This window comes from Aquarana catesbeiana, linkage group LG01 (assembly GCF_042186555.1).
Source record: "Aquarana catesbeiana isolate 2022-GZ linkage group LG01, ASM4218655v1, whole genome shotgun sequence".
Lineage (NCBI taxonomy): Eukaryota > Metazoa > Chordata > Amphibia > Anura > Ranidae > Aquarana > Aquarana catesbeiana.
In genome coordinates this window covers 614,943,333-614,970,137 of record NC_133324.1, presented here as the reverse complement: position 1 = coordinate 614,970,137, position 26,805 = coordinate 614,943,333, and the positions used below count along the sequence as shown (strand labels likewise).

The following is a 26,805-nucleotide window of genomic DNA, read 5'->3' as shown; positions in this document are numbered from 1 at the left end:
AAATTAAAAGTCAGCATCTACAAAAACTGTAGCTGCTGATTTAAATTATTTTATTCATTTTAAATAGTTTATAAATAAATACATTAGAAAAGACAGCCCAAAAGGAACAATTAAACCTCAAACATGCTACAATAAAAAAAAAAAACAAGACTATACCAAACATATAGACAAGTGTGTTCCTAGAACCCTGTACATTTATCATAGAAACCGTAATTATTTCTTAAAACGGAGGATAGGGACAATTGGAGAGGTGTGCTCTCCCTAAATCTGAGGGTATATGATCCAACCAATTTTCACCAAGAAAGATCTAGTGACTGCCAGGTCCTTACACCTATACCTCGCCTCTCATTCTCACCCCCTTACCCCCTTCCTTCTCCCACCTCCATCTCTCACCCACCCCTACTTCATGTGTTGTAACGTGAAACAAAATAAGAAAAGAAAATCAATCCAATAGTGACATTTGGATAAAAGAAAGAGAAAAATACTTTCATCCTTCTCCCTATTCCCTCCCTTGCCTATCCCCTTTCCCATCCCTTACCTTATAGTCACACTCTTCCATCCCCTATACCATCCCTCCCTAATACCCATTCAGGCCTATAGTAAACATTCTACATACAGTGAATAAGTAAACCTCCATTCCATATCACTGTGAACATATCTCTTGTGTATCCTTAAAAAAAAAAAATGTCTCCCATCCCTTTAGCCAACACCATGGATAGTAGGGGGTGGGCACTCATCATTGAGAGGAAAGAATAAGTGATTTTACTGCGATGCCTAAATACATTTTGATCAAGAGGAAAAAAAAACAGCAGGGATGTACTTAAGCCGACCTCTCTCCCTTTATTGCCCGCTATCTCCTTTCCATATTATCTGCAGTCTTCTGGAGCCTGTGATGTGACCCAGAAGATAGTGAGAAGTGGGGGAGAGAATTTCCGCTCCAATCGCTAGCTCCCCTGTGAGAAGACTGTGAAAAGGGGGGAAGAGGCCTTAACCTCCCTGGCGGTATGATTATGTCCGATTTTTGATGCTCAAAGCGGTACAATTGTTTTGCATGGAAATTTGGCATTTTATATTGTAGGCCTGTAATTCTTAGGAATACCACACTTAAATCTTTCCAAACAAGAGTCTAGTAGACATCCCGGGCATGATAAAGTTTGAAACACGAAATCATAAATTATAATATAATAAATAACTATAAATAATTATAACAAAAAATAATATAATAATAATAAAGTTTATTCAATAATGTAATCAAATCAAAAACACTGAAATTTGCTCAGTTGCAGAATTGTCGCTGTCATTACTTTCAGTGTTTGATGACGAATTTCCCTACAAATCACTATCGCTCAATTCTGCAAGTGATTCTAATTTATTATCACTATTTTCGAGCTGGTCTAAAACTGCTTTTGACGTAAAGGGACACTTTTTGGTTGCTATGGACAATCTCCAGTTTCCAGGCAGAAAGAACAGTATATATAATATAAAACTGCATGCAGGGCACTGGACAAAGCACTGGGGACAAAAGGGATGTGAAATAATTTGATACAGTAATGTAATCTGTAAGATTACAGTGTACTGTAGTATTGTGTGTTTTTCACTTTTTGAATTTGGCACCGTGCCCCATGCGTCGCGACGTTCGCAGGGAACGGAGCCGGACACTGTGATAGATGAAGCGGAGGACACAGCTTGCACACACAGCAGGGAGACATCGCAAGATCCTGGGGACAAGGTAAGTAACTTTGCCTAGATCCTGCGATGCAATACCGAGTGTGGCTCGGGGTTACCACTTTTGGTACTGAAAATTCACCCCGAGCCACACTTGGGAATACCGCCAGGAAGGTTAATGTGGAACTTCCCTTTTTGGTTGGACTTCTGCTTAAGTGATACTAAACACACACTATTTAATTTACATTATCCCTTCTGTTTTTGTGTGTTGATGATGGCACTGTAGTTACTTTAATGAAAAAAAATAATTTAAAAGCGATGTTCCACTCAAAAGTGGAACTTCCGCTTATCCGTCTTTCCCCCCCTCTGGTACCACCTTTGGGGCCTTTCAGGGGGGAGGGGAATGAGTACCTGTTTTTGACAGGTACCGTTCCCCACTTCCGTGAGATGGAGCAGAGGCGCCATCTCTCGGAAGTTTGTCTACCTCCTCCTGCCTCTGCTGCTGGTGCAATTAGAAAGCACAACGCGCTTCACGCATGCGCAGTAGGAAACTGGCTGTGAGGCTGAAAGGGTTCACTGCCAAGTCCCCCTAACAGGAATGGCAGTGGCTGCACCTGACACCCAATGCGAAGATCGGCTAGGGTGCCGATATTGCAGGCTCCCTGGACAGGTAAGTGTCCATATATTAAAAGTCAAAAGCTGCAGTATTTGTATATGCTGACTTTAAATTTTTGTAGGGAGGCTGAACCTCCTCTTTAAGTACCTTTTTCCTAATTGATATACAGCTGTCACATGACACAGCTCTTTCCCTGCCTGTCTGTAGGAAAAAAGTAATAGGAGTAGCATCTAGTCCTCTGTTGCTGGTCACATTCAAAATAAAAACAGCCTTTGGGTTACAAAGTAAAAATAAATAATTAATAGCAATAAACTTTTAAATTGTCATACAAATATATATTTGAAATTAAATCTTTATTATTTTATGTCATGGTGTGGGTACATTTCTGCCACTCACAGGCTATGTCACGCCCCTCCAGCCTGTGTCTTAAAGTAACATGGGGGGTGAAGCCTCCATCAATCAAGATGTAATTTTGCACCCCCATTGTGTTTAGCTGTTTAGTGGGCATGGAAGAGGAGGGAGGGAGTGGGCTGTCATTTCCACTGTCTATACACCCACATGTGTGACTCTATAGTCACATGTGTTGCTCAGATTTGATATGTTCAGGCAGAAAATACACTAAAAACTGAGCATGTGTAAACTGCCAACACTGCTCTGCAAAATCCCCAACTGCAGTAGGGACATGGACAGAAGGGCAGACAGAGAATAACAGGATCAACCAGTTTTTTTGCAGAATACAGAAAATGAATCCCATATCGACTGAGTGAGTATGAATAGCATGTAATACACCATTTACAGGCATACCCCACTTTTAAGTACACAATGGGGTTTATTTACTAAAGCTGGAAAGTGTAAAATCAGGCTCACTTCTGCATAGAAACCAATCAGCTTCCAGGTTTTATTACCAAAGCTTAATCGAACAAGCTGGAGTTAGAAGCTCATTGGTTTCTATGCAGAAGTGAGCCTGATTTTGCACTTTTCAGCTTTAGTAAATAAACCTCATTGTGTACTTAAAAGTGGGGTATGCCTGTATTGATAGTTTTTAATTAATTATCACATACAGGGGGCTGCACATACAGGGGGTTCTTCCAAAGAAGTGGGGTTCTTTAAATAAGTGGCACTTCTGCTCTTGCACCATCCATCTGAACATCTTCTTCTCTCTTCACAGGTAAACCTGCGTTTATACCTCCACATACCTTAAAACTGAATATTGCATGACTGCAAAAAAGCTTATTTGGTAAACCTGCGTTTATACCTCCACATACCTTAAAACTGAATATTGCATGACTGCAAAAAAGCTTATTTGGTAAACCTGCGTTTATACCTCCACATACCTTAAAACTGAATATTGCATGACTGCAAAAAAGCTTATTTGGTAAACCTGCGTTTATACCTCCACATACCTTAAAACTGAATATTGCATGACTGTAAAAAAGCTTATTTGGTAATTCTGTTTGTCACCACTGTTTCAACTCCATCTGTAGCCATGCTCACATTATTTCAATGTTTATTTAGCCATTAAGTCTTACCTAAATTATGGGTTGCCTTATCTTTACCATTTTGGCCTTTTAGTCCCCTTGCAGTTTGATTGTGGTGTGAAAGTTATGCCCTGCTAGCTGTGTTGCCAATATGCCCTCCTAATTGATTAATTGCCAGATTCAACACACACCCAACACACAGTATAAAAACAAGGCCTTCCTTACGGGGGAACACATACAGGGGGCTGCACATGCAGGGGGTTCTTCCAAAGAAGTGGGGTTCTTCCAAAGAAGTGGGGTTCTTTAAATAAGTGGCACTTCTGCTCTTGCACTTCAGCGATTTGCACAAAGCAAACTATAAAAGACTGCAGGTGACCCCATTTCCTAATTTTATCATCTTCCTCTCTGAAACATGCACTCTTTACCTCTCCTCCTTTTCACAATTGCTGCCTCTCTCCTCAAACTCTCTTTTCTTCATCCCTCTGCTCCACCCCACAATCTGTACATATCACCCTCACTTCTCCCCTCCCCCTATTACTGCACTCATCACCTCTTTCTAACTCTAAGCCCACTTGCTAACATACCCCCCAGGATACTGAAGCATGTCCCCTCATACAAATCATATTCTCATATTACCTCCCTCACTCTTCTGCTTCTCCTAATCGCTGGAGATATTTCCCCAAACCCTGGGCCCCCTTTATTTAACTGTGCCCAACACACCCATCACCCTACACCCTCTGACAGTAGTCGCAATCTACACAATTTAGTCTCCATTCCTCTTCTTGCCAACACCAGCCTCCCTCTCTCCTGCGCCCTCTGGAACGCCCGCTCTGTCTGCAACAAACTCACTGCTGTTCACGACCTCTTTGTCACTAATTCCTTTAATCTACTTGCTCTCACAGAAACCTGGCTCAACGAATATGACACCCCTTCTCCTGCTTCCCTCTCCCAGGGTGGCCTTCACTGGACTCACTACCCCAGGCCTAATGGACGCAAGGGAGGTAGAGTGGGATTCCTCCTATCCCCCCAGAGCACCTTCCAGGTTATTCACCCTCCTCCCTCTTTTTCACTCTCATCATTCGAAGCCCACTGTATACGTCTATTTTCTCCTACTTCCCTAAGAATTGCTGTGATCTACCGGCCCCCTGGACCATTATCGACTTTCCATGATGAGTTTTCTGCCTGGCTACCCTACTTTCTCTCTTCAGATATTCCCACAATCCTTCTCGGTGATTTCAACATCCCTGCTAATACAAACACTCCTGCTACTTCTAAACTTCTTAGTCTAACCTCTTCATTTGACCTGAAGCAATAGGTACAACTTCAACTCCTCTCTCCTCTATTCTGCTACCGACCACCTCTATGACAAAATCTCTCCCCTGTCCTGCCCCAACCAAGCCATGTCCATCTACAATAAATCTCTGTCCTCCACCCTGGACAAGCTCGCTCCCCTCAATACACGCAGAATCAGGCCTCGACCCCTACAACACTGGCAAACAGATGACACTAAAATTCTCAAAAAACGTAGTCGCGCTCTTGAGCGTCTGTGGCACAAGACTAAGTCTCTCAAAGACTTCAACCAATACAAATCTGCCCTCCAAAAATACTATTCTTTCCTCCACACTGCCAAGCAAACCTATTTTACAACTCTTATTAACACCTTCTCATCCAATCCCCGCAAACTCTTCTCTACCTTCAACTCTCTACTTTGTCCTCCACCGCCTCCCCCCACTGACTTACTCACTGCCCAGGAAATCGCTAATCACTTCAAAAACAAGATTGATACAATCCGTGATGAAATCTCCACTCTACAGGTATCTCCCCCAGCTAGGACCCCATGTCAACAGATACAACTGACACTCCCCCTATTCAAATCTGCTACTCCAGACGAAGTTGCTAAACTCCTTTCTATTGCCCACCTAACCACCTGTCCCCTGGACCCTATTCCCTCTCAAATGCTACAGTCACCCTCTGACCCCATCCTACACTCTCTAACCCACATCTTCAATCTCTCCCTCACCTCTGGCGTCTTCCCCGATGCTCTAAAACATGCACTGGTCACTCCCATACTCAAAAAGCCGTCCTTGGACCCTACCAATCTTAACAACCTACGCCCTATCTCCTTGCTCCCCTTTTCCTCTAAACTCCTTGAACGCCTGGTTTACAACCAACTGAGTGACCACCTCATTAAAAACAACCTTCTTGATCCCCTTCAATCTGGATTTCGCTCTCAACACTCCACAGAAACTGCTCTTTTAAAACTCACAAATGACCTACTAACTGCAAAAACCAACGGACACTATTCTGTACTCCTACTTCTGGATCTTTCAGCTGCCTTTGACACGGTTGACCACCCCCTCCTCCTCGAAAAACTTTACTCCCTCGGTCTCTGTGACTGTGCTCTTCAGTGGCTCTCATCCTACCTATCCCAACGCACCTTCAGTGTCACTTACAATTCTACTTCCTCCACTCCTCTTCCCTTCTCTGTCGGGGTCCCCCAAGGTTCTGTTCTTGGACCTCTTTTATTTTCAATCTACACCTCTTCCCTGGGTCACCTCTCACGGCTTTCAATATCATTTCTATGCTGATGACACACAAATCTATCTCTCCACCCCTCAACTCACTCCATCAGTCTCCTCACGCATCACTAACTTACTAACCGACATATCTGTATGGATGTCACACCACTTCCTCAAACTCAACTTGTCCAAAACCGAGCTCATAATATTTCCTCCCCCACATGCCTTCTCCCCTGACTTCTCTGTGAAGAGCAATGGCAAAACCATCCACCCGTCCCCACATGTCAGGGTGCTAGGTGTTATCCTAGATTCTGAACTCTCCTTTCAGCCCCACATCCAATCACTTTCCAAAGCTTGCCGCCTCAACCTCCGCAACATCTCTAAACTACGTCCCTTTGTCCCTTTCTAACCAATGAAACCACAAAGCTCCTGATTCACTCCCTGGTTATCTCTCGCCTTGACTACTGCAACTCACTCCTCATTGGCTTACCTTTAAATAGACTATCCCCCTTCAGTCCATCATGAATGCTGCTGCCAGATTCATCCACCTTACAAACCGCTCAGTGTCTGCTACCCCTCTCTGCCAATCCCTCCATTGGCTACTACTCGCCCAACTAATTAAATTCAAAATACTAACAATAAGTTACAAAGCCATCCACAACTGTGCCCCCAGCTACATCATTAACCTAGTCAAAAAAAATACCAACCTAAACGCCATCTCCGTTCCTCCCAAGATCTCCTGCTCTCTAGCTCCCTCATCAGCTCCTCCCATATCCGCCTCCAGGACTTCTCCCGAGCCTCGCCCATCCTCTGGAATTCCCTACCCCAATCTGTCAGACTGTCTGCAAATGTATCCACTTTTAGGCGATCCCTGATAACTTTCCTCTTCAGAGAAGCCTATCCTGCCTCCATCTAACAACTGCACTATTTTTTCCATTAGCTCATCCCCCACAGCTATTACCCTTTTGTATAACTTGACCCTCCCTCCTAGATTGTAAGCTATAACGAGCAGAGCCCTCTGATTCCTCCTGTTTTGAATTGTATTGTACTTGTACTGTCTGCCCTAATGTTGTAAAGCGCTGCGTAAACTGTCGGCGCTATATAAATCCTGTATAATAATAATAATAATATTGATAGTTTTTAATTATGTGGGTTTAATGCGCTACCTCTAAATTCTGTGCACAAAAATAGTAACGTGTGACTGGGCCGATTCTAGCAATATACTCCCCATTCACCCTTTTTTTCTAAAGCTATACATTTATGCACTTGGCAGGCAAAACTGCTTAAATGTAGCATCCCTCCGAGTTCCAAACAATGCACAAATACTAAAGCTACCACTTGAATCAATATATGAAGCTACAAGATTCAAATGAATTATACTTGGTATTGCAGCATTAAAGTAAGTCTCATCAGCAGTACAAATGTTCTAAAGCTATAAAGGTTACTTAATGACCAGAATGACCTTACTGCTTTTGGGGGATAGAGCACATCATGATTAGCTACAAAAAAAAAAATGGAAACACATAAGCCCTGATGCTTCACGGGAGCTGCCTTCACAACAACATACAGAAGAGAATTGGTAACAAGAAGAAAATTTCTGTCCTGCAGGAATTGCTACTTTCTTAAGAGCTTCAAGGTAGAAGAAGGGCATATAAACCCCTTCTGATGTTCATTTTTTGGCATTGTTATGAGAAGAATCGTTATCTTTAACATCACCTAAAGCATCCATAGAACCACTAAAAGGACCTCTGCATTCATCAGACTCTCTATCACAGATATGGAAAATAATACAAAGCAAAACAGACAAATTTAATGTCCCCAAGGATTCTTCAGATCTGTTCTAGTTACAGCACAAACTGAGCAGCTGGCAGTCAGCGGTACATGGATTTCTGGAAGGATACGATCAGTGCCAGGAAACAACACAGCACCTTTAATCATTTCTCCCATGATGCAACCCACTGACCACATGTCAACTGAAAACAAATAAGAAATAATGAAATGAAGAATCAGGAACAAGGCCACAAAACAATGAACATGTATGAAAACAAACCAAGTGACAGCGGAATGAACTGCTTTGTTCTAGAACATTTTAAAGAGATTTAACTATTTCTAAGCTATTTTAAGTTTTTAATTATAGTGTAGTAATTTAAGATATTTCATATGAACTGGGTGCATATTGGCCAAAGAAAGCTGATTTCAGGTGTGTTTGTGCTGGCATTTACAGTATTTGTCTATCTACCCTAGGAAAAGTAAGAAATTGTGCCCTTTTCTTCTAGAGAAATAGGTGAAGGCCCGTAGTTTCTAGACTAGATGTTTGTCATCCACCTTCTGGGTCTACATAGCAGAAACAATTTGTAGTCCTATGTTAGGCAGCATGAATTTAAGCAACCAAACCAGACTGTGCCTCCTGAGTCTCACAATCAAGGTATACATAAAAAAATACAGCTATAGCCTCAAAATATCACACATAGCAGTGATATAACTATATATTTTGGGTCACTTATTCATGTGTAAAGGAAAAGAAAAAGAAAATATCAGAAATACAGACTAGTCTCTGGAGCCTGAGGATGTCCATCCACTCCATATTTTATCAAAGAGGAGAGGTCTCTTTCGCAGCTCAAAAGTAAGATTATATAGGGGTAAGCTATTGTTGGTCAATTGCAGCCAGGTGGCTATAGTGGGCTCAGAGGTTCCTTTCCAGCTCAAGAGAATAGTCTTTCTATCAAAAAAATATAAGATGCGTAACAATCGTTTAGTGTATGCAGAAACAGATTGGTTTAAGTAACTTAATCACACAGCTCAGTCTCACTACTAAAAAAGCTGATAATAACAAAAAGTAGCAATTCACTACCATACAGATGAAACAAATGGATCCCTATGGGGTAAATATGTAGTAGTGCTTGGTCAAACGCGATACGCAGTGCTCCACATGTGTACCATAGTTTACTATGCGTTCCTTTTTGGTAAACTTCAATTGGCTCTAAAGTTGAAAATCCATTTATCCAGACATATGTGTTTTAAATGACATTTACATGTTATATTTTTTATCCATGGTTATTCTATATTCAGTAACTGCTTGCAGTGACAAATTCATTAAGCAGTTTATTTTTAAACATCTTAGTTTAGTAAGCTGCCAGATATAATTACATTTGCAGTATCGTTTCTATTGACTTATCAGATCCTATATAAATTTGAGCTAGAAAAGCTGAGATAGTTCACAGCCGTGAGCATACTGGTAATGGCTAATGATTCATCAAATGCTGTGTCTACAAGGCTCAAAAAGACATTGTGTTCAGAATGCAATTTCCATTCATTTCCGTTAATACTGAATGTGGCTACATATGTTATGATTTTTATGATAACCGAATAGAAATGAATGCTTGCTGAGCTGCTCCTTCCTTGTATGTGTGGGTTTAAGGCACACTGATAATCTATAAACCTTTGCAACTGCTAAGTTTACATTTACAGTAGTTATTGCAGTCAAAATTAATTTAGGTTTTTATGACTCAGGGCACCTTATTAGGGTTGACTTTTGTGTTTATTTTGTATTTATTTTGAGTACCCAGTCAAGTGTGAGGGAAAAAAAAAAGATTTTTTTCTAGCACGACTGTGTATTCAAAGTGGCAACAGCTTCACTTTATGCACTGGCTTTCACTTTTCAAAGTGGGCACCGGCACCCACTTTGCTAGGTACAATATTCCTGGAGTAGTCATTTAGAAAATCAACCAACACATGCCTAACTGAAGGCTGTGAAGTTTGTAGTATGGTGTCACATACTAGGTGTCGCATAGTAGTACTACAGTCAGGGTCGGTGCAAGGATTTTTGTCTACACAGGCAAAAGGTGCATTTTGCTGCCCCCCGCCACATCCTCTCGCCACCCTCTCCCCCATACCTGCGAACTTGACAGCAAGGGACACTTTAGAAAGAAAGGGACCTGCAGCATGCTATGGATGTAGATCCCTAAGTGGATGTGGTCAAACTATTAACAGACTATAAGCATTGCCACTGTGCCTCCCCATCACTGTTCTCCCCCTATCACTGTGTCCCTCATCACTGTACTCCCATCACTGTGTCCCCATTATTGTGTCCCCCATCACTGTATCCCTCAACACTGTGTCCCTCATCACTGTACCCCTCAACACTGTGTCCCCCATCACTGTACTCTTCCTGTCACTGTGTCCCTCATTACTGTGTCACTTTGTCCTCATCACAATCTTTGTGTAACCCATCACTGTGCTCCTCCTGCCACTGTGTCCCCATCTCTGTGCCACCCTTTCACTTTGCCCCTCCCCTCCCTACAGTTACCTTCTGAATGTCTCTGACTGAAAATTAAATAGCTTATCACACCTATTCTGCATCATTGTGTGTCTATGAGATATTGATATATATGTTCAATATGTGAACATCTTAAAGGCTTTATATGAGGGCTGAGGTTTTCTTATTTCTTGTATAGAGTGTAGGGGTTTTCCAAACCTTAGCTATAACTTGTTTGGCCGCTGTTGTGATCTGCGGTAGGAGCTTGAATTTTGGAACAATTACGGGAGGGGTTTTGGTTCAAAAGTGCAACAGCTGGGTCTGGAGTAACAGGCATGGAAAAAAGCGTAGATAGGATGTTAAACACTTAATTCCAGAAAGCTCGGAAGACACATCCATCAAATATGGAGGAAGGAGCTCTCAGCCACACAGCCTAGAAAACAGTTAGAGGAATAATGTGGAATGTATTTGGCGAGCCTTGTGGGGACCAAATACGAGCGCGTTAGAACTTTATTATTGGTCTCTAGCGCCACAATATTCTGTGAGGAGGACTTAGTGGCTTGCTAGATGTGATTCTAGTCAGCTCCCCAAACGTTGTTCCTAGGTCTCTCTCCCACTTAGTGACATAGGAGGGGGCAGAGGAGGTATTAGTGTGTAGAAGCTGAGAGTATAGAGAAGAGATGAGGCCCCATAGGTTGGGGTAATTTTTGCATGCCTGTTCGAAGAGATACAGTGAGGGGGCAGAGGAGTCCTTCAGTAGCAATGGTGTGAGGAAGCGCTTGATTTGAAGGTAACAAAACATTTCAGATGGAGAGATATCATGTGATTCACTAAGAGAAGGGAATGGCATAATTCCAGAGGAGGTCATAAATGTATGGGCTCAGGTAAGGTTGGCTGACGACCAAGCTGAAAAAGATGATGGAGAAGTCCAAGCAGAATAGAAAGCAGGATTGTGGGGGAAGAATAACAATGGGTTATAGGGAGTTTGGAGGGCATGGTTTGACTTAATGCGATCCCAAAGGGTAAAGGCGTGGATCGTGATGGGGTTTTGTATGGTGCGACGATCAGAGGGCTGAAGCCACAAGAAGGTTAGCAACAGAAAAGGGATCTCATTCAACTGATTCCACAGCTACCCATAGGGGAATTTCAGAGGTAGTATGCCAAGGTAGGGAATTGAGAAGGGAAACCAAGGGAATGGCAAAGCTTCCTGTATTTGGGATAACTCAGTGGGGGGATATAGTAATGTTTAGAGCTGTGGACTTAAGGGGATTGACCTTTAGGCCGCACAATACGGCCAAAGCCATCTAGTAGTTGTAGCAGATTGGGGCGAAGATCAGCGGGGATGGTATGAGGACTGAGGTTTTCATCTGGTATAGGTTAACTTTAACAAGGTGGAACAATTGTTTAATGAGTAATAGGCATAAATTACCGAAAAAATGATTATGTCAAAATGCAATATGTAAAAAACCCTCACCTGTAATGTAAAGGATATTTGACATGTACATAACTTTTTCTAGGAGGCCTACTGTTCTGTGTATGTGGCAGTTTTGACAAAAGGTGACATCAAAATGAGAGATGATAGTGTTAATGTTTGTGTTTGATGAACAGAAAGCGGCTATGTCTCCCCAATTAGACTATTTTTATTATTACTAGTTGTGATGAGTTCCTGTGATTTTGGTATTGCCATCCATGACTCCTGCATTTTACGGTTCATACATTAGATATGAAAGACACAGAGACAAAAGTCTCAATGCACAAGTAAGAATGTTTTAGGGCTTATTTACACCAATTGTACGCCCTGCGGTACCACCTAATATGAATCACACTGCAATACATTTTCTGAACACACCTGTTTTTTCAGGTTCGTAATGGGGCGTTGTGATATAAAAATACTCAGGTCCAATTTTAGGCTCGTTCAAAAGAGTAGGCTGCCTTTTTACAGCATACATAACGTGTAATTAATGCACATTAACATTTACATTTTTTTTTTTTTTTATTATTATTATTAAGTTATTCTTACCATCTTTACATTTCCTCCTGATATCTTTGCTATTCAAAATTGCACTCTATTTTATATATATATATATATATATATATATATATATATATATATATATATATATATATATATATATATATATATATATATAAAAGTTGCTGCTAATGGTAGCCACTAAGAATTTGTGTCTAATATTTCTATAAAACAAAAAGTTCCTGTTCATTTTTTACTTTTTACTCTTTAGCCTCTTTGTTTAATTAAAAATGGGCTCTCTCTCTCTCATTTGAGGTTCCAGTATTACTAATATGATTTAAAAGTTTTAGCACATATATGGTTACATTTCATTAGATTTGTTTGGATTCCATAAGTTGACTTAATATATGAGTAATGCTATCTTTTTTTTTTGTTATCAAACTATGTTATTAATCTTTTTTTCTCTCCTGATATACTATTTCAATCACAATATAATTTTCTAATGAAAATGGTTCCTTTTATTTCAATATATATATACAGTATATTGCAGCAGCAGCAGCAGCAGTAGCAGCAGCAATGTCCCATTCACTGAGCACTGTTTAACTAATGAAGTCCTGAATATTATTCATTTCCACAGAATTAATTTGCCATAGCAGTAGATGAGTGCTGAGCACTTTACAACTTAGAATCAATATTCATAATCCATAATCTCCCGCAAGAGGCAGAAATGTTCAGATTTATGCATTGTTCAGGTTTAATTTTCTCAGTGTTATTCATATCATAAAAAGAGCATGAACATAACGTCTAATAAGAAGATTCAGGAGCATTGTGGAAGTACATAATTTCCAATGTTATGTTTGATTATACTATTAAATATAATCTAGTGGCTAGTCGAAGTTTAAGAGATCAATTAAATATTAGGGTTTTATCCACCAACACTGAACTTTAGTTATAGTACGAAAAGTAATGTTTATAAAAAACAGATGAAAACACAGTGGTTTCCCAAACTGATATTTTATCATGGGGAGGCTTGAAACCAAACCCTACTACCTTTATTTCTCCTGGAAACCAGCCTCAACAACTCTCTTCGTTATTTCCTGATTCCCCTCACATTGGGGTTGATTTACTAATGGCAAATAGACGGTGCATTTGCAAGAGCTTAGTGAATGCGCAGAAGCTCTGCTGACTTTCATCATTAAATCATGTGCAAGCAAAAATGCAGTTTTTTTATTTTCCCTGCACGTGATTGGGTATTATTTGCAAAAGTGAAGCTTTACCTCATTTACTAAGCTCTGGAGCAACTGTACTTTCCAAAGTGCACAATCTATTTGCCTTTAGCAAATTAACCCCATTGACTCTATTGTGTGGCTCTGCTTTAGGTCTAGTAAAGACCTAACTCTCCTCAACATAAGGACTGAATAGAGAATAAATGTCTACAGCCTGAGCTTGTTACTTTTCTGTAATTTCAGAGGCAAGATTTTCCTCATTTATTCTTAGACAAATAAATGAAGATGGTGTGTTCTTCAAACTATTGGCCTCTTTTCAAAACAAAGCAATCTGTTACAATTAGATGTAAACTTCATCCATACTAACGGACATAATGGGTGTGCAACCAATGAAGGAAAATAGTTGTAATTTGTATTGCCTATACCAATCAGTTACAATTCACCGGTCTTTTTACTAAATTAAGTTGGCTAGCAAAAGGAAGTATCATCCTGACTGCTACATGCGAATCACCTCCCTTATTTTCACTATTTAGGAGGCCCATTGAATCTTTAGTTTTAAACACAAGGGGCATATATTTCTAAAGCAAAGTAAAGAGAAGGGGTGGCCAGTTCTACAAATTTAGTCAGATTCCACCTGCAAGTTATGAAAGCAAGCATCCAAATTATTCATAATGGCAAAAACACAATTTTTGCTAATCCGGTTTTTAATCATGAATCTCTTTGTCCACCTAACTTATATTCTCAAAAGTCACAACTTACATTGTCTTGCATTTTGTTAGCGTTTCCAAAGGAATACACCACAACTTAATTTGCGTTCCATGCTTTAAAGTTGAAAATGAAACAAAAAAAAAAATGAAATGTCTTGATGACTGTTAAATTATAGCATTAAAAGGAAAACAAGATGAGAGAAACGGCCTTACAATTTCACAGAGTGGAATTTAGAATCAAATGCAAAGTATAACACAAAGGTAAGCCAAGCTGCAAGCATCAATATAAATAACAAAACATAGCTTCAGCAAAGCCATGAGGCCTCCAAGATACGGCATTCCTTTTACTTCTGTTAATGTGAATATATTTAAATTATGCAATGGGAATTTGCAAAACATGTAAAAAAAAAAAATAAAACCATACAATAAGGACCACCCAAAATAAAATAAGCAGTGCTTTAACATAGAGGTGTAATGATGGGCATATTATCATTATCTGTTATTTATAAAAACTGGTGAGTTTTCATCCTCTAGGTAATTAGTTGCTATGACTTATACATACCTTCCAACCTAGCGCTCTTTGACTGTGACTATTATAGGTAACTAATGAAGCTAGAAGACTGTAGAATGATTGAGACTCTGAGAATGAACAGGAAATACAGTGGAAAGGCTTTCCTCAACCTGCTGAAGAAGAAAATGTTAGATAGTAATACTATTCATCTATGACACACTCACTAAAAAAGAAGTCCAGCCAAGCCACTCTCTTGTTGGGAGTCCCATAATGGTAATACTCAATAATCAGTGGATGTTATGGCAATGGCACAGCTTAAAATGGTGCCATTGTACCAACCAAGCCAAATACTGAATCAATAGTTATGCTATTGAAAAAAAAGTAATGTGTGTCACATTCACTAACTTCCAGATAGGTGTTAGGAAAATGATGGTAAAGGTGATAAACAGATTAGCCTGTTATTACTACCATGTGTCCAGCTTACTCTTCCAGCACATAGTATTTGAGAGAATAGCTGATTCAGTCCACTGCTTTCCCATTAAAGTGGCAGTCCACTTATACAGTAAATACACAATATTTACTCCTATGTAAAGTTATAAATTATTACATGACCAAGAGAAGTATGAGACATATATGTCAGTGTTGATTAGTGCTGAGTTGATTGTTACTGGGACTGTCCTGTAAGTTACCACTTAGTACATTATTTATAAATAAAGTCATCATGGGAAATGAGGATAGGAAACTGAAACTGTAGACATTATGTGAGACTGATGAAAATTGTTAAAGTGTTAACAACTTTTGTTTACCAATATCGGTTTTATGGTGTCATTATCAATGGTGTCAGTAAATACTATATTAGTACAAATTACACCAATAAGAAGTGTTAAATAGTTGTAGGGTTAGTATGAAAGGTGTTATACAGAAATGCTAACCTCTACTTAATTTTTAATTTTAAATGCAAAAGGCAAATACAAATATGTATTCTGCTATCATTGTGCCACATAACTGATCTATTTTAAGTTTGCAACAGTAGTTATCAAAGCTGTTATAGTAGTATGAGAGCTGTTAAGTAGTTATCAAAGGTATAAAACTGTAGTATATGTTTTCTTTTCAAAGATGCAATGGAAAAAAGGAAGGCCTGCTCAATACTCGCAATCAATTTCTAATGAAAAATTATGCAAAAGTTACCCTGAAATATAAAGGAAAGAAAATAACAGAGGGAAATGGAAGCCAGTTATTAAAATGTGTTAGGTACCTAGTGGCGTCTTTCATTTATTGCAGAAGGTAGCAGCTGCTTGTCTCCTGAAAAAAGGAAGTGGTGAAGATTCTAAAGTGGGTTGTCAGTATTTACAATGCTGTATAAGTAGGCTCTGCCCCAAAATTACCAACAAGAGCCCTGGTTGTGCCAGGTTATGACTGTGCTTTCATTGTATGCACAGGCATGGAAAACTTTACAAAATTACTAAATCAGTATTTAGAATACTTATATAGTGAAAATGTCTGCTAAAATAATCAATGAACCTTGAGGGATGGATGGAGGCAATAGAATGAGCATAAACAAACTTGTGTGCTGTAACCACAAGATTCTACAGTGCTTTGATTCTGGGGCACTGGGACCTCTGCAGTGCAAACCATGCATTGGAGCAGAGCATTCACATCAGTAAGGTCATCAGTCAAAGTGAATGAATAATTTTCTGGCATCAGCACATTGGCTCATTGTTGCAGGCCAATGTTTACCCATGTGAGCCAGAACCACAGCATTATGAAATCACGATGCTATGGTAAACAGATAGACTTATTGTAATACCCTTACCTAACCTCCGAAATGCCTCCCTAATGGTTTAAGTTTAGGACTGCTAGTTATTTATGCCAATTACATAATCAATGCCCCACTGGTTATTAAATGACTACATACAATTGACATAAATAAAGCATCTTCTGCAAAACTACATTAAAGTTCACCCTTGTTATTAATACATCAAATCTATGATCTGCCAAAAATGTGGCAGGTGGGGGAATAGTCTGCTCATAATGCAAAAAAAGAAAAAACGTATCTCATTCCCTCCCTATATTGCGAAATATTACTGCAGACCAAGATGCATACCTGACTCTCTTTACGGTGTTGCAGTCATTCTTAGTGTGGCAGCTCTGTAACCAGTATAGCATGATCCAGCCCCATTATAGAAAGGAATGGAATTCATCATCATTAATCGAATATATATATATATATATATATATATATACAGTATCTCACAAAAGTAAGTACACCCCTCACATTTTTGTAAATATTTTATTATATCTTTTCATGTGACAACACTGAAGAAATGACACTTTGCTGCAATGTAATGATGTGAGTGAGCTTGTATAACAGTGTAAATTTGCTGTCCCCTCAAAATAACTCAACACACAGCCATTAATGTCGAAACCGCTGGCAACAAAAGTGAGTACACCCCAAATTGGGCCCAATTAGCCATTTTCCTTCCCCGTGTCATGTGACTCATTCGTGTTACAAGGTCTCAGGTGTGAAAGGGGAGCAGGTGTATTAAATTTGGTGTTATCGCTCTCACTCTCTCATACTAGTCACTGGAAGTTCAACATGGCACCTCATGGCAAATAGAACTCTCTGAGGATCTGAAAAAAAGAATTGTTGCTCTACATAAAGATGGCCTGGGCTATAAGAAGATTGCCAAGACCCTGAAACTGAGCTGCAGCATGGTGACCAAGACCATACAGCGACCTAACAGGACAGGTTCCACTCAGAACAGGCCTCGCCATGGTCGACCAAAGAAGTTGAATGCACAGCCTCAGCATCATATCCAGAGGTTGTCTTTGGGAAATAGACGTATGAGTGCTGCCAGCATTGCTGCAGAGGTTGAAAGGGTGGGGGTCAACCTGTCAGTGCTCAGACCGTACACCGCACACTGCATCAAATTGGTCTGCATGGCTGTCTTACCAGAAGGAAGCCTCTTCTAAAGATGATGCACAAGAAAGCCCGCAAACATTTTGCTGAAGAAATGCAGACTAAGGACATTAATTACTGGAACCATGTCCTGTGGTCTGATGGAACCAAGATAAACTTATTTGGTTCAGATGGTGTCAAGCATGTGTGGCAGCAACCAGGTGAGGAGTACAAAGATAAGTGTGTCTTGCCTACAGTCAAGCATGGTGGTGAGAGTGTCATGGTCTGGAGCTGCATGCGTGCTGCCGACACTGGGGAGCTACAGTTCATTGAGGGAACCATGAATGCCAACATGTACTTTGACATACTGAAGCAGAGCATGATCCCCTTCCTTCGGAGACTGGGCCGCAGGGCAGTATTCCAACATGATGACAACCCCAAACACACCTCCAAGACAACCACTGCCTTGCTAAAGAAGCTGAGGGTAAAGGTGATGGACTGGCCATGCATGTCTCCAAACCTAAACCCTATTGAGCATCTGTGGGGCATCCTCATACAGAAGGTTGAAGAGCGTAAGGTTTCTAACATCCACCAGCTCTGTGATGTGGTCATGGAGGAGTGGAAGAGGACTCCAGTGGCAACCTGTGATGCTCTGGTGAACTCCATGCCCAAGAGGGTTAAGACAGTGCTGGAAAATAATGGTGGCCACACAAAATATTGACACTTTGGGCCCAATTTGCACATTTTCACTTTTGTTGCCAGCAGTTTAGACATTAATGGCTGTGTGTTGAGTTATTTTGAGAGGACAGCAAACTTACCCTGTTGTACAAGCTGTACACTCACTACTTTACATTGTAGCAAAGTGTTATTTCTCCAGTGTTGTCACATGAAAAGATATAATAAAATATTTACAAAAATGTGAGGGGTAGATACTGTATATATATATAAACATCCATGTCTGTACATACATATCATTGTAAGTAGCTACCGACCTTCCACTAGATCAGGGATATGCAATTAGCGGACCTCCAGCTGTTGCAAAACTACAAGTCCCATCATGCCTCTGCCTCTGGGTGTCATGCTTGTGGCTGTCAGAGTCTTGCTATGCCTCATGGGACTTGTAGTTCTGCAACAGCTGGAGGTCCGCTAATTGCATATCCCTGCACTAGATGTAGCCCTCATTAACACATTTCTATTTCTAACTGCTATTTATTTTGTTGGAGTGCAGTAAACCATTGCAACCAATTAGAGTTTACTCTGCTAAAACCAAATCTCTACAAAATAAATACTAATTGGTTGCCCTGTGTTACTGCACTTAAGTGTTAGCAGGTATATCTTCATTTAAGAAGGTCCTTAATGTACTCATGGCTACTGGCCTTTTTTTCCTTCTAGTGTCAGTTTTGATTTGTTATAAATAATGCTTGGAAACGTAAGTCACCAGCTGAGGAGATTTTTTTTCCAGTCCTAAGCTGAAAAAATGGAGACTGGAAGTTTTTTTTTTTTTTTATGTCGGGAAAAACTGCTATTTTATTTTATAGGTCAGTTAGAATTTTCTACATAACCAATCTGAATTTAACTAAGGGACATTCTTTAGCTAGGCAAAATACGGAATGACCAGTTTCAACTTATATATTTTGTTTTCAATGATTTCATACAACATCTGCTAGTGTGCCAGTGATGATTTTAACTATGATGGACATAAAAAGCAAAAGCCTTAACAGAGTTATATTTAGGTGTTTATGTTCCAGGTTATGTTAGATCTAAAATCTGCATTTCAACTACCTCCATTAGTGCACAATCCACATACTTCTAAGTATGTGTTTGCAAGATAAAGCTCACTCAGATCATTAAATTATTATTCAGCAGAGTTAGTATATAGAGACAAAAATAATGGTGGTTAATTATCAGACAAGTAAGCTAGATAAGTTGGAAGGTATGTTTCTGTGAATTGAAGCTCCGGAATTGACAAGGATACAGTCCCTTCCTGGAAAGAGGATCTTGTGGCGAACCATTTCTCCCATAATGCATCCCACAGACCAAATATCCACTAAAAGTGCAGAAACAAGGCCATTAAGACGTGGAAAGAGGGGAAAAAAAGCAAGGTTAGCAAGGAAGGTAAACTCCTAAAGCATGGAAGGGAAGAAGCAGATTAAATGGCATAAAAACATGTTATCCCCACCCCCACAAAAACATATTTGGCAATACTTAGAAAAACTGGCTTTCTAAATGTGTTGAGAACCCACACCAGCCAATCAGATTTTTTTCAAAAGACTGCAAAAAAAAAAAGAATGTGATTGATTGCTATGGGTCTAGGAGCGATCGCCCAATGTGCCATTTTTCATAAGCATTTCCTTCTAGTTTAATTAAAATAAACAGGCATATGATAGCAGCAAAATAGCAGCTAAAAGAAAACAATTCTGTTAACAAAATACCCCTTTTAGCAAACAGGTGAGCAGATTTTAAATGCCACCTTGCAATTGTACAGATGGGGATAAGTCAGAACTGAAGAGAATGAAAAGACTGAAGATGACAGTCAGAAAATAAGCAATAAAGTGCAGTAGAATGATGGATGTGAAAAGATCTTAATAAGGACATGTCATTTTCTGAATTCATTTATAATGAACGTGATTAGACTAAAATAAAAATGATATGATGGAAGCGCGGGACAGCTTTATTTCAGTTATATCAAATCTTTGTAATATCTGCTACAGAAAAAAAGAGAAACATAAATATAAGCAAAAAGTACTGCTGTCCTTGCAAACTAACCATTATGTATAAAATGCACATCGTACTTTTAAGGGATGTATTTATCAATGAGTTGCTAGTGAAATTCACCCAGTGAAAAAATAGCTAAAGTAAAATTCAAAAGGATGAACCTGTGTGTATACACAGTTTTAGCAGTTAGAAGGTTATTATCTTTTTTTATTTGAAGCAGAACTAAACCTATCAATTCAACCATTTCAAATAACAGTGCCGGAAATGTAACGGGCACATTGGTTGTGCTCTCAGCCAAACTGTCACACCATCAAATAGCTGGTGTCATAACTGATCACATGTGCAGCATCATGGCCATTGAAGATAAAACAGAGGCCAATATGGCAGCTTCCTTGGCTGAAAACAATAGGAGAGTTTAGTTCCACTTTAAATGCAGGCTGGTATCCCCATAGCTAGGGAGTGTGCAGCCCCCTGCTATACTAATACTAGTCCATATGCTCCTCAGCATTGGGAGCTGTTTTGAGGAGGTTACCTCCTCAAAAAATGGGACCCCCTCCAAAGCAGGATGCTGACTAGCACTGGGCTAATCTGTTCTTCTGGTGCCTAAGAACAACAGGCATGGAGCTTGTGTTTTACCTACCTGTTCCCTTGACCCCTAATAAGTCCAACAATGTGCATAAGTAAGCAAAAATTGCAACAAAAGACACCACACACAAATAAAAACTTTTATTTTTTTGGGTTGAAGGTTAGGCAAATTTCTTGTCGAATCATTGATAAATGCACCCCTAAATGTATTAAAATAGTAGAAAATTGAAAATATTACATTGAATGCTCAGAAAAGAGTAACTAGCTAATTATAATTATTGTATTATTGAAACTTTGCTGTGGCCACAGTTAGTATAACTCATTTCTACAGGGTCTTCTAAAGGGTGTTAAGTGTGCACATGTGCCATGGCCCAGTTAAGTCCTATGGATGGTCCATACTCCACTCACTGTAAACGCCACGAGTATGGACAACCCATAAGAAGGAAAGATGCCACAGCGCACTAGGAACAGGACCAAACCTGCAAAGACTGTATGGCACTGGGCAGAGCTGCACAGGAAAGAATCTGGGAGTGGGAATGAAGTATTTTTACTTTGGAAAGCCAACATGACTATTTCAATCTGCTCTATAATTGTGATCTTGATTTACATGTAGCAGATTTACCTTAAAGAAGCTGTCTAAGACCAATTTAACTGTACCACACTATGAATAAATTAGGTGCTGTGGACTCTGAAAGCTAGTACAATACTGGCTGGTTCTTTTTAAATGATAAAATATGACACTTAAAAAAAAAAACAGCAGGCGAGTCATGCTTGACATATACAGTAACTGTCATTATGACACTACTCTACAAGGTGGCATACAGCAGAAAAGATACTGTGCCATACTTAATAGTACATTTATTGCTTAATCACATCCCATTCATGATAACACTCAGACACTTATTACAATTCTAGTCAGGTTTTCTCATTTACCTTAATCCTATATTATTTTTGCAATGTTCAGTATAGTCAGCAGTATTTTTGTATAATAAATTTAAGATTAATCACTGCGCTAGTAATGATAGTAAAGCAGCTGACATAAATTGTATGGTGACAAGAAAAAGCATAAAAAATAGGTGTACGCAGAGCTAAGAGCATAACATTAAAGGTAAAAGTCCATAGTGTTTAGGTTAAAGTCCTTATTTAAAAAATATCCAGGGTACTCACATTGTAGCAAATAAAAAAGAAACGGTTTTTATTTGCTAAAATGTGGGTACCCTGGATATTTTTTTCAATAAATGTGATCCTGGTTTTAAAGTATTACACCATGAGGAGTTCCTTTTTTTGTATCTTATGCATGCACCTCTGAATATTCATCTGGTGAGACTACAAGACCCAGCCTTCTATGATCCTCATGAAATGGTTTTGCGGCTCTGTGGATTTATCATGCGTGTTTGACCACCTGTAATTTAGTGGTCCATTCTTTTTGGTAAGAGGCCCGGTGTGTTGATGTTCGGTGGAGGATAAGTTTGTGTTCACCTAATTGTGTCTTTGTCTCTCAGTTTCTTTCCCTGAACAAGGACTTTAATCTAAACACTATGGGCTTTTACCTTTAATGTTATGCTCTTAGCGCTGCGTACACCTATTTAGTATTTTTGTATAACTTAGAAGCAATTAATAAAAAATTCAAAAAAGATGCTATATGCCCACCTTCGATTGTTAAAACCAATGACTATATGTATAAGGGAATGAACTAGTAACCAATCCATTTTCACATTTTCTGAATAACAATGAAGGATGCTTGCTGATTCATTACTTTGGATTACCGTACTGTACACATTCTTGTCTACTTTATCAAATATGCTCAAAATTAGCTACCCACCTCACAATCTGATTATAAAATATTTGTACAATCTCTTTTAGATTTACCAGTTAGTATGTAGTATAAGGGCCCACCTACTGCATATTACAGAGTCTAATAATTCTCTTTTCCTGAATCACTAAGTTCTACTCATATCCACACAGTTTAATATATATCAATATATATATATATATATATATATATATATATATATATATATATATATATCAATTTAATATACATATATATAATATATATCAGTTTAATATATATCACAGTTTAATATTATATCAAGTGAAATAGTTTTCTTCTAATCCTTTTGAATTTACTAACAGACTGTGTCTAAGGCACAGCCTACCATTTTCCTTGTATCCCATTCCAAGAATGACCTCCGGTGCTCTGTAATAACGTGTTACTACATAGGGAGTCATCATGAAGCTAGTGCCAGCCGTCCTTGCCAATCCAAAATCAAGAATCTTCAACGTGCAATCTGATTTCACAACTATATTACTTGGTTTTAAATCCTGTTTGGGAAATAACAGTGCATTAGTATATATCCTGCTTTGTGCTATATTTAGAAATATACAGAAAACACTCATATACTGTTCACGTCTATGCAGCATGTCACAGTTTTCATTCTGCCCATACATTTTAATATTTTTTTTTAAAAGCTGAACTAGAATAACATGATCAAAATTATTGGCCCATTAAAACATAAAATAAACACAACCATATGAATCCATGTAGCTGATTTACTAAAGTAGTAGAGCATGTCCACCTTCCAGGCTGGGTTCACACTGCAGCATGGAGCGGCTCACAGCAGGGTCCGGTGCGTCCCTTTTTACTGTTTCAGGTCCGATTTCAGTTTTCAAATTTTTAGCTGAATTTGGACCTGAAACGGACCAGAAGACGCACAAGCAAATTGCACCAGAGCCACTCCAGAGATGTGTGAACTGGCTCCATAGAGAGTCGGTCACAATCTCCTGACATGCGAATTGGATGCGGAGAAACCCGTATCCAATTTGCAATAATGTGAACCCAGCCTTAATGTAAATTTATACTTTGCATGGTAATTTTTACTTAGCTTAGTGACTGTGGGGAAAATCCATTTTTCAAAGAATACCTAATCACATGCAATGACAATTTTAAAAAAATGGTTTTGCTTGTAAATTATTGGATGACTGAAGTCAGTAGAGCTTCAGCTCATTCACAAACGTAAGGGAAATTTCCTTGCAAAATGAAAATTCACTTTGCGCTGGTTAACAGCTTATATTCCTTTAATAAACCAACCCCCATGACTTAATTTAACATTATCTATTCCTGTGGATATTTTTCTTTTCTGCCAACTTTCCACTGTAAATTGGCTCCATTATTTTTTTCCCTTTATTTTTTATTCTCGGTGCCCCCTTGATGTGCCACAGGGAAGACCACCACACTATATCCTTTCCCCATACCTTTTTCCTCGATTACTCTCCATCTCAGAACCTTATAACCGCCTGGTTTCCCCTTTGGTTTGTATACAGTTGGATCCTGACCAACATTACCCCTTTTTTTTCTATTTCCTGCTTGTTAAGCCAGGTCCAAAGATATGATAATATGTTAATCTCAGTACAGTACAGAGGAGAGCAGGCTGTTATACTTAAGGGCTTTCACACACAGTGACCATGGACATTGGGCTTTTTAACAATTAAGTCTGTGCTTATGTTCATATTGGGCTGTCAGTAGGGAGTACTAAGGAAGCATACTTGGCTGACAACCAGGAAAACAAAGGTAAGTTAAGTGGAAAACAGATATGTACAATTTGGAATATGCAATGGCTATAGTTCAGCTTTAGTGAAGAACACTCATAAACCTATGAAAAGATTTCATAATCTTCTATGAAGTACCAGCAAAACAGGTTAAGTTTAGAAGAGTTAGTTGGGGATAACCACATTGGAAGTTATCCATATTATCTCATATTGTGTTTTTTTTTTTTTTTTATCAGCGTGGTAGCTGAGCTCCAGGCTGTGGTTACATGAATTACATGATTACAAGAATAATTTTAAAGGTACTGATCTCAATGACACTGCATTGAATACTAAATTATAAGTTGCATTTGAAGGTGTTTTTAAACAAGCTTGACAAAATTATGATTATCTTACATGCCTCCTATGAAAATTGTTTAGAAAACTTGGTCAGTTGGTAAGTCAGATTTCTAATTCTACTGGATATATTCATGAAGATATGTCCAGACTGCAGATAATCAGAAAGTTCAAGATTAATGATTGCCAAGTTTCATAATTTGCCTGATTCTCTGCAGTTTAGACACATCTACAATTTTTCAGGAAAATCAACAAGTGTACCTCAATCAAAAAGCAATTCTTCTGATTCTGTCACTCTCATTATCTTGCACGTTTCAAATGTAAATGCAATTTCCCACTGCATCATTATACATAGATTGCTAAACCTGTCTGCTTCTTTGATCAGTCAAGCAATCAATGAGAAGAATTAAATGCAATTAAATAAATTGTATTCTAGTAAAGGTACTGTCCAGGCTGTCAAAATAATTATCTGGCATTGCTAATAATACAGAATAAAATACTTAATAAAAAAAGCCTTATACTGTCATTTCAAATAATGTGCCATTTGTTTTCAGGCCACAACGCAAGTTATTCATAATAACTAAAGCAATTTAATCACTTGTCCAGTATATTGGTACTACTAACCCTGTGTATAATTCCAGCAGAGTGAAGATGTTTAATGCCACATAGCATCTGATACAACAAGTAGGACATCCTCTCATGATCCAGTTCCATCTGAATCACCTGACATAAATTGGCATCCATCAATTCCATTACTAGGTAACTAAGGAAAACATTCAAAAGATATACCAGTTAAATGTGTTGTGAACATGTAGCTACATTTATTGCACCAAAAAATACTATTTTGCAAACACCGTTTGTACTGTGGGATTACAAAACAATCAATAAAAGGTTCTACCATCCTCAGTCTTAGGTACAGAGATAATCAAACATGTTAGAAAATCTCTGTGTGAGATATTCAGAGCAAAGGAAGAGAGGCATTTGAGTTGCTTTTTGTCTGTCTGCAATAGTGTAGTTTCTCCTCCCTTCCTGTCCTTAATGACAGTGGGGTTGATTTACTAAAACTGTGCAAAATCTGGTACAGCTCTGCCTAGAAACCAGTCAGATTCCAAGTTTTATTGTCGAAGCTTAAAGTGATTGTAAAGGTGAATTAAAAAAAAAAAAGAGAAACAAGAACAAAAAACAAACATGTTTATACTTACCTGCTCTGTGCAATGGAATTGCACAGAGCAGCTGCAAACCTCCTCTTTTGGGTCCTCCGTCAGTGCTCCTCGCCCATGCCCTCTGTCCAGTGATCCCATGGGAAGCAGCTTCCCATGAGGGTACTTGTGCATGCTTGCGCCCGATCCCCACTGCTGCATCCATTGACACAGACAGCAGGACTCGCCCCCCCCCCCCCCAGCTCCCTCGTTACTGGCTTTGATTGACAGCAGTGGGAGCCAATGGCTCCCGGTGCCCCAGCAAAGCCAGCAAAACCTGGAAGTGAGGGGAGAGAAGAGCTGCAGACGTGCACAGAACTGGATTAAATGAGGGCTCAGGTAAGTAAAAGGGGGGATGCTGATACCTAAACATACTTTACCTTAATGCAAAGAATGCATTAGGATAAAAAATGTTTAGGCTTTACAACCACTTTATTTGAACAAGCTGAAGTTAGAAGCTGATTGGCTACCATGCACATCTGCACCAGATTCTGAGTGCTGCAGTTTTAGTAAATGTCCCCCATAGTATCATGGTACAGGAAGTGAGGGTAAATCTCTCCAGTCGGTACATAAACA

At 39.1% G+C, this 26,805-nt stretch overlaps 1 protein-coding gene across 10 annotated transcripts in view; it reads right to left on the bottom strand.

Annotated features, from left to right (window-relative positions):
• Positions 1 to 26,805, bottom strand: part of MAPK10 (mitogen-activated protein kinase 10) — a 335,312-nt gene that overhangs the window by 37,922 nt on the left and 270,585 nt on the right. For 8 of the 10 annotated variants that reach the window (XM_073600104.1, XM_073600086.1, XM_073600138.1 and 5 more), the window contains 3 exons: positions 25,655 to 25,793; positions 23,308 to 23,473; positions 19,824 to 19,895 (listed from right to left, as the gene is read on the bottom strand). In XM_073600104.1, coding sequence (XP_073456205.1) covers positions 19,824 to 19,895; positions 23,308 to 23,473; positions 25,655 to 25,793 — 377 coding nt within the window. Of the gene's footprint in view, positions 1 to 8,179; positions 8,252 to 19,823; positions 19,896 to 23,307; positions 23,474 to 25,654; positions 25,794 to 26,805 lie in introns of all 10 variants that reach the window. The other 2 variants (XM_073600094.1, XM_073600122.1) reach the window with 1 other exon arrangement.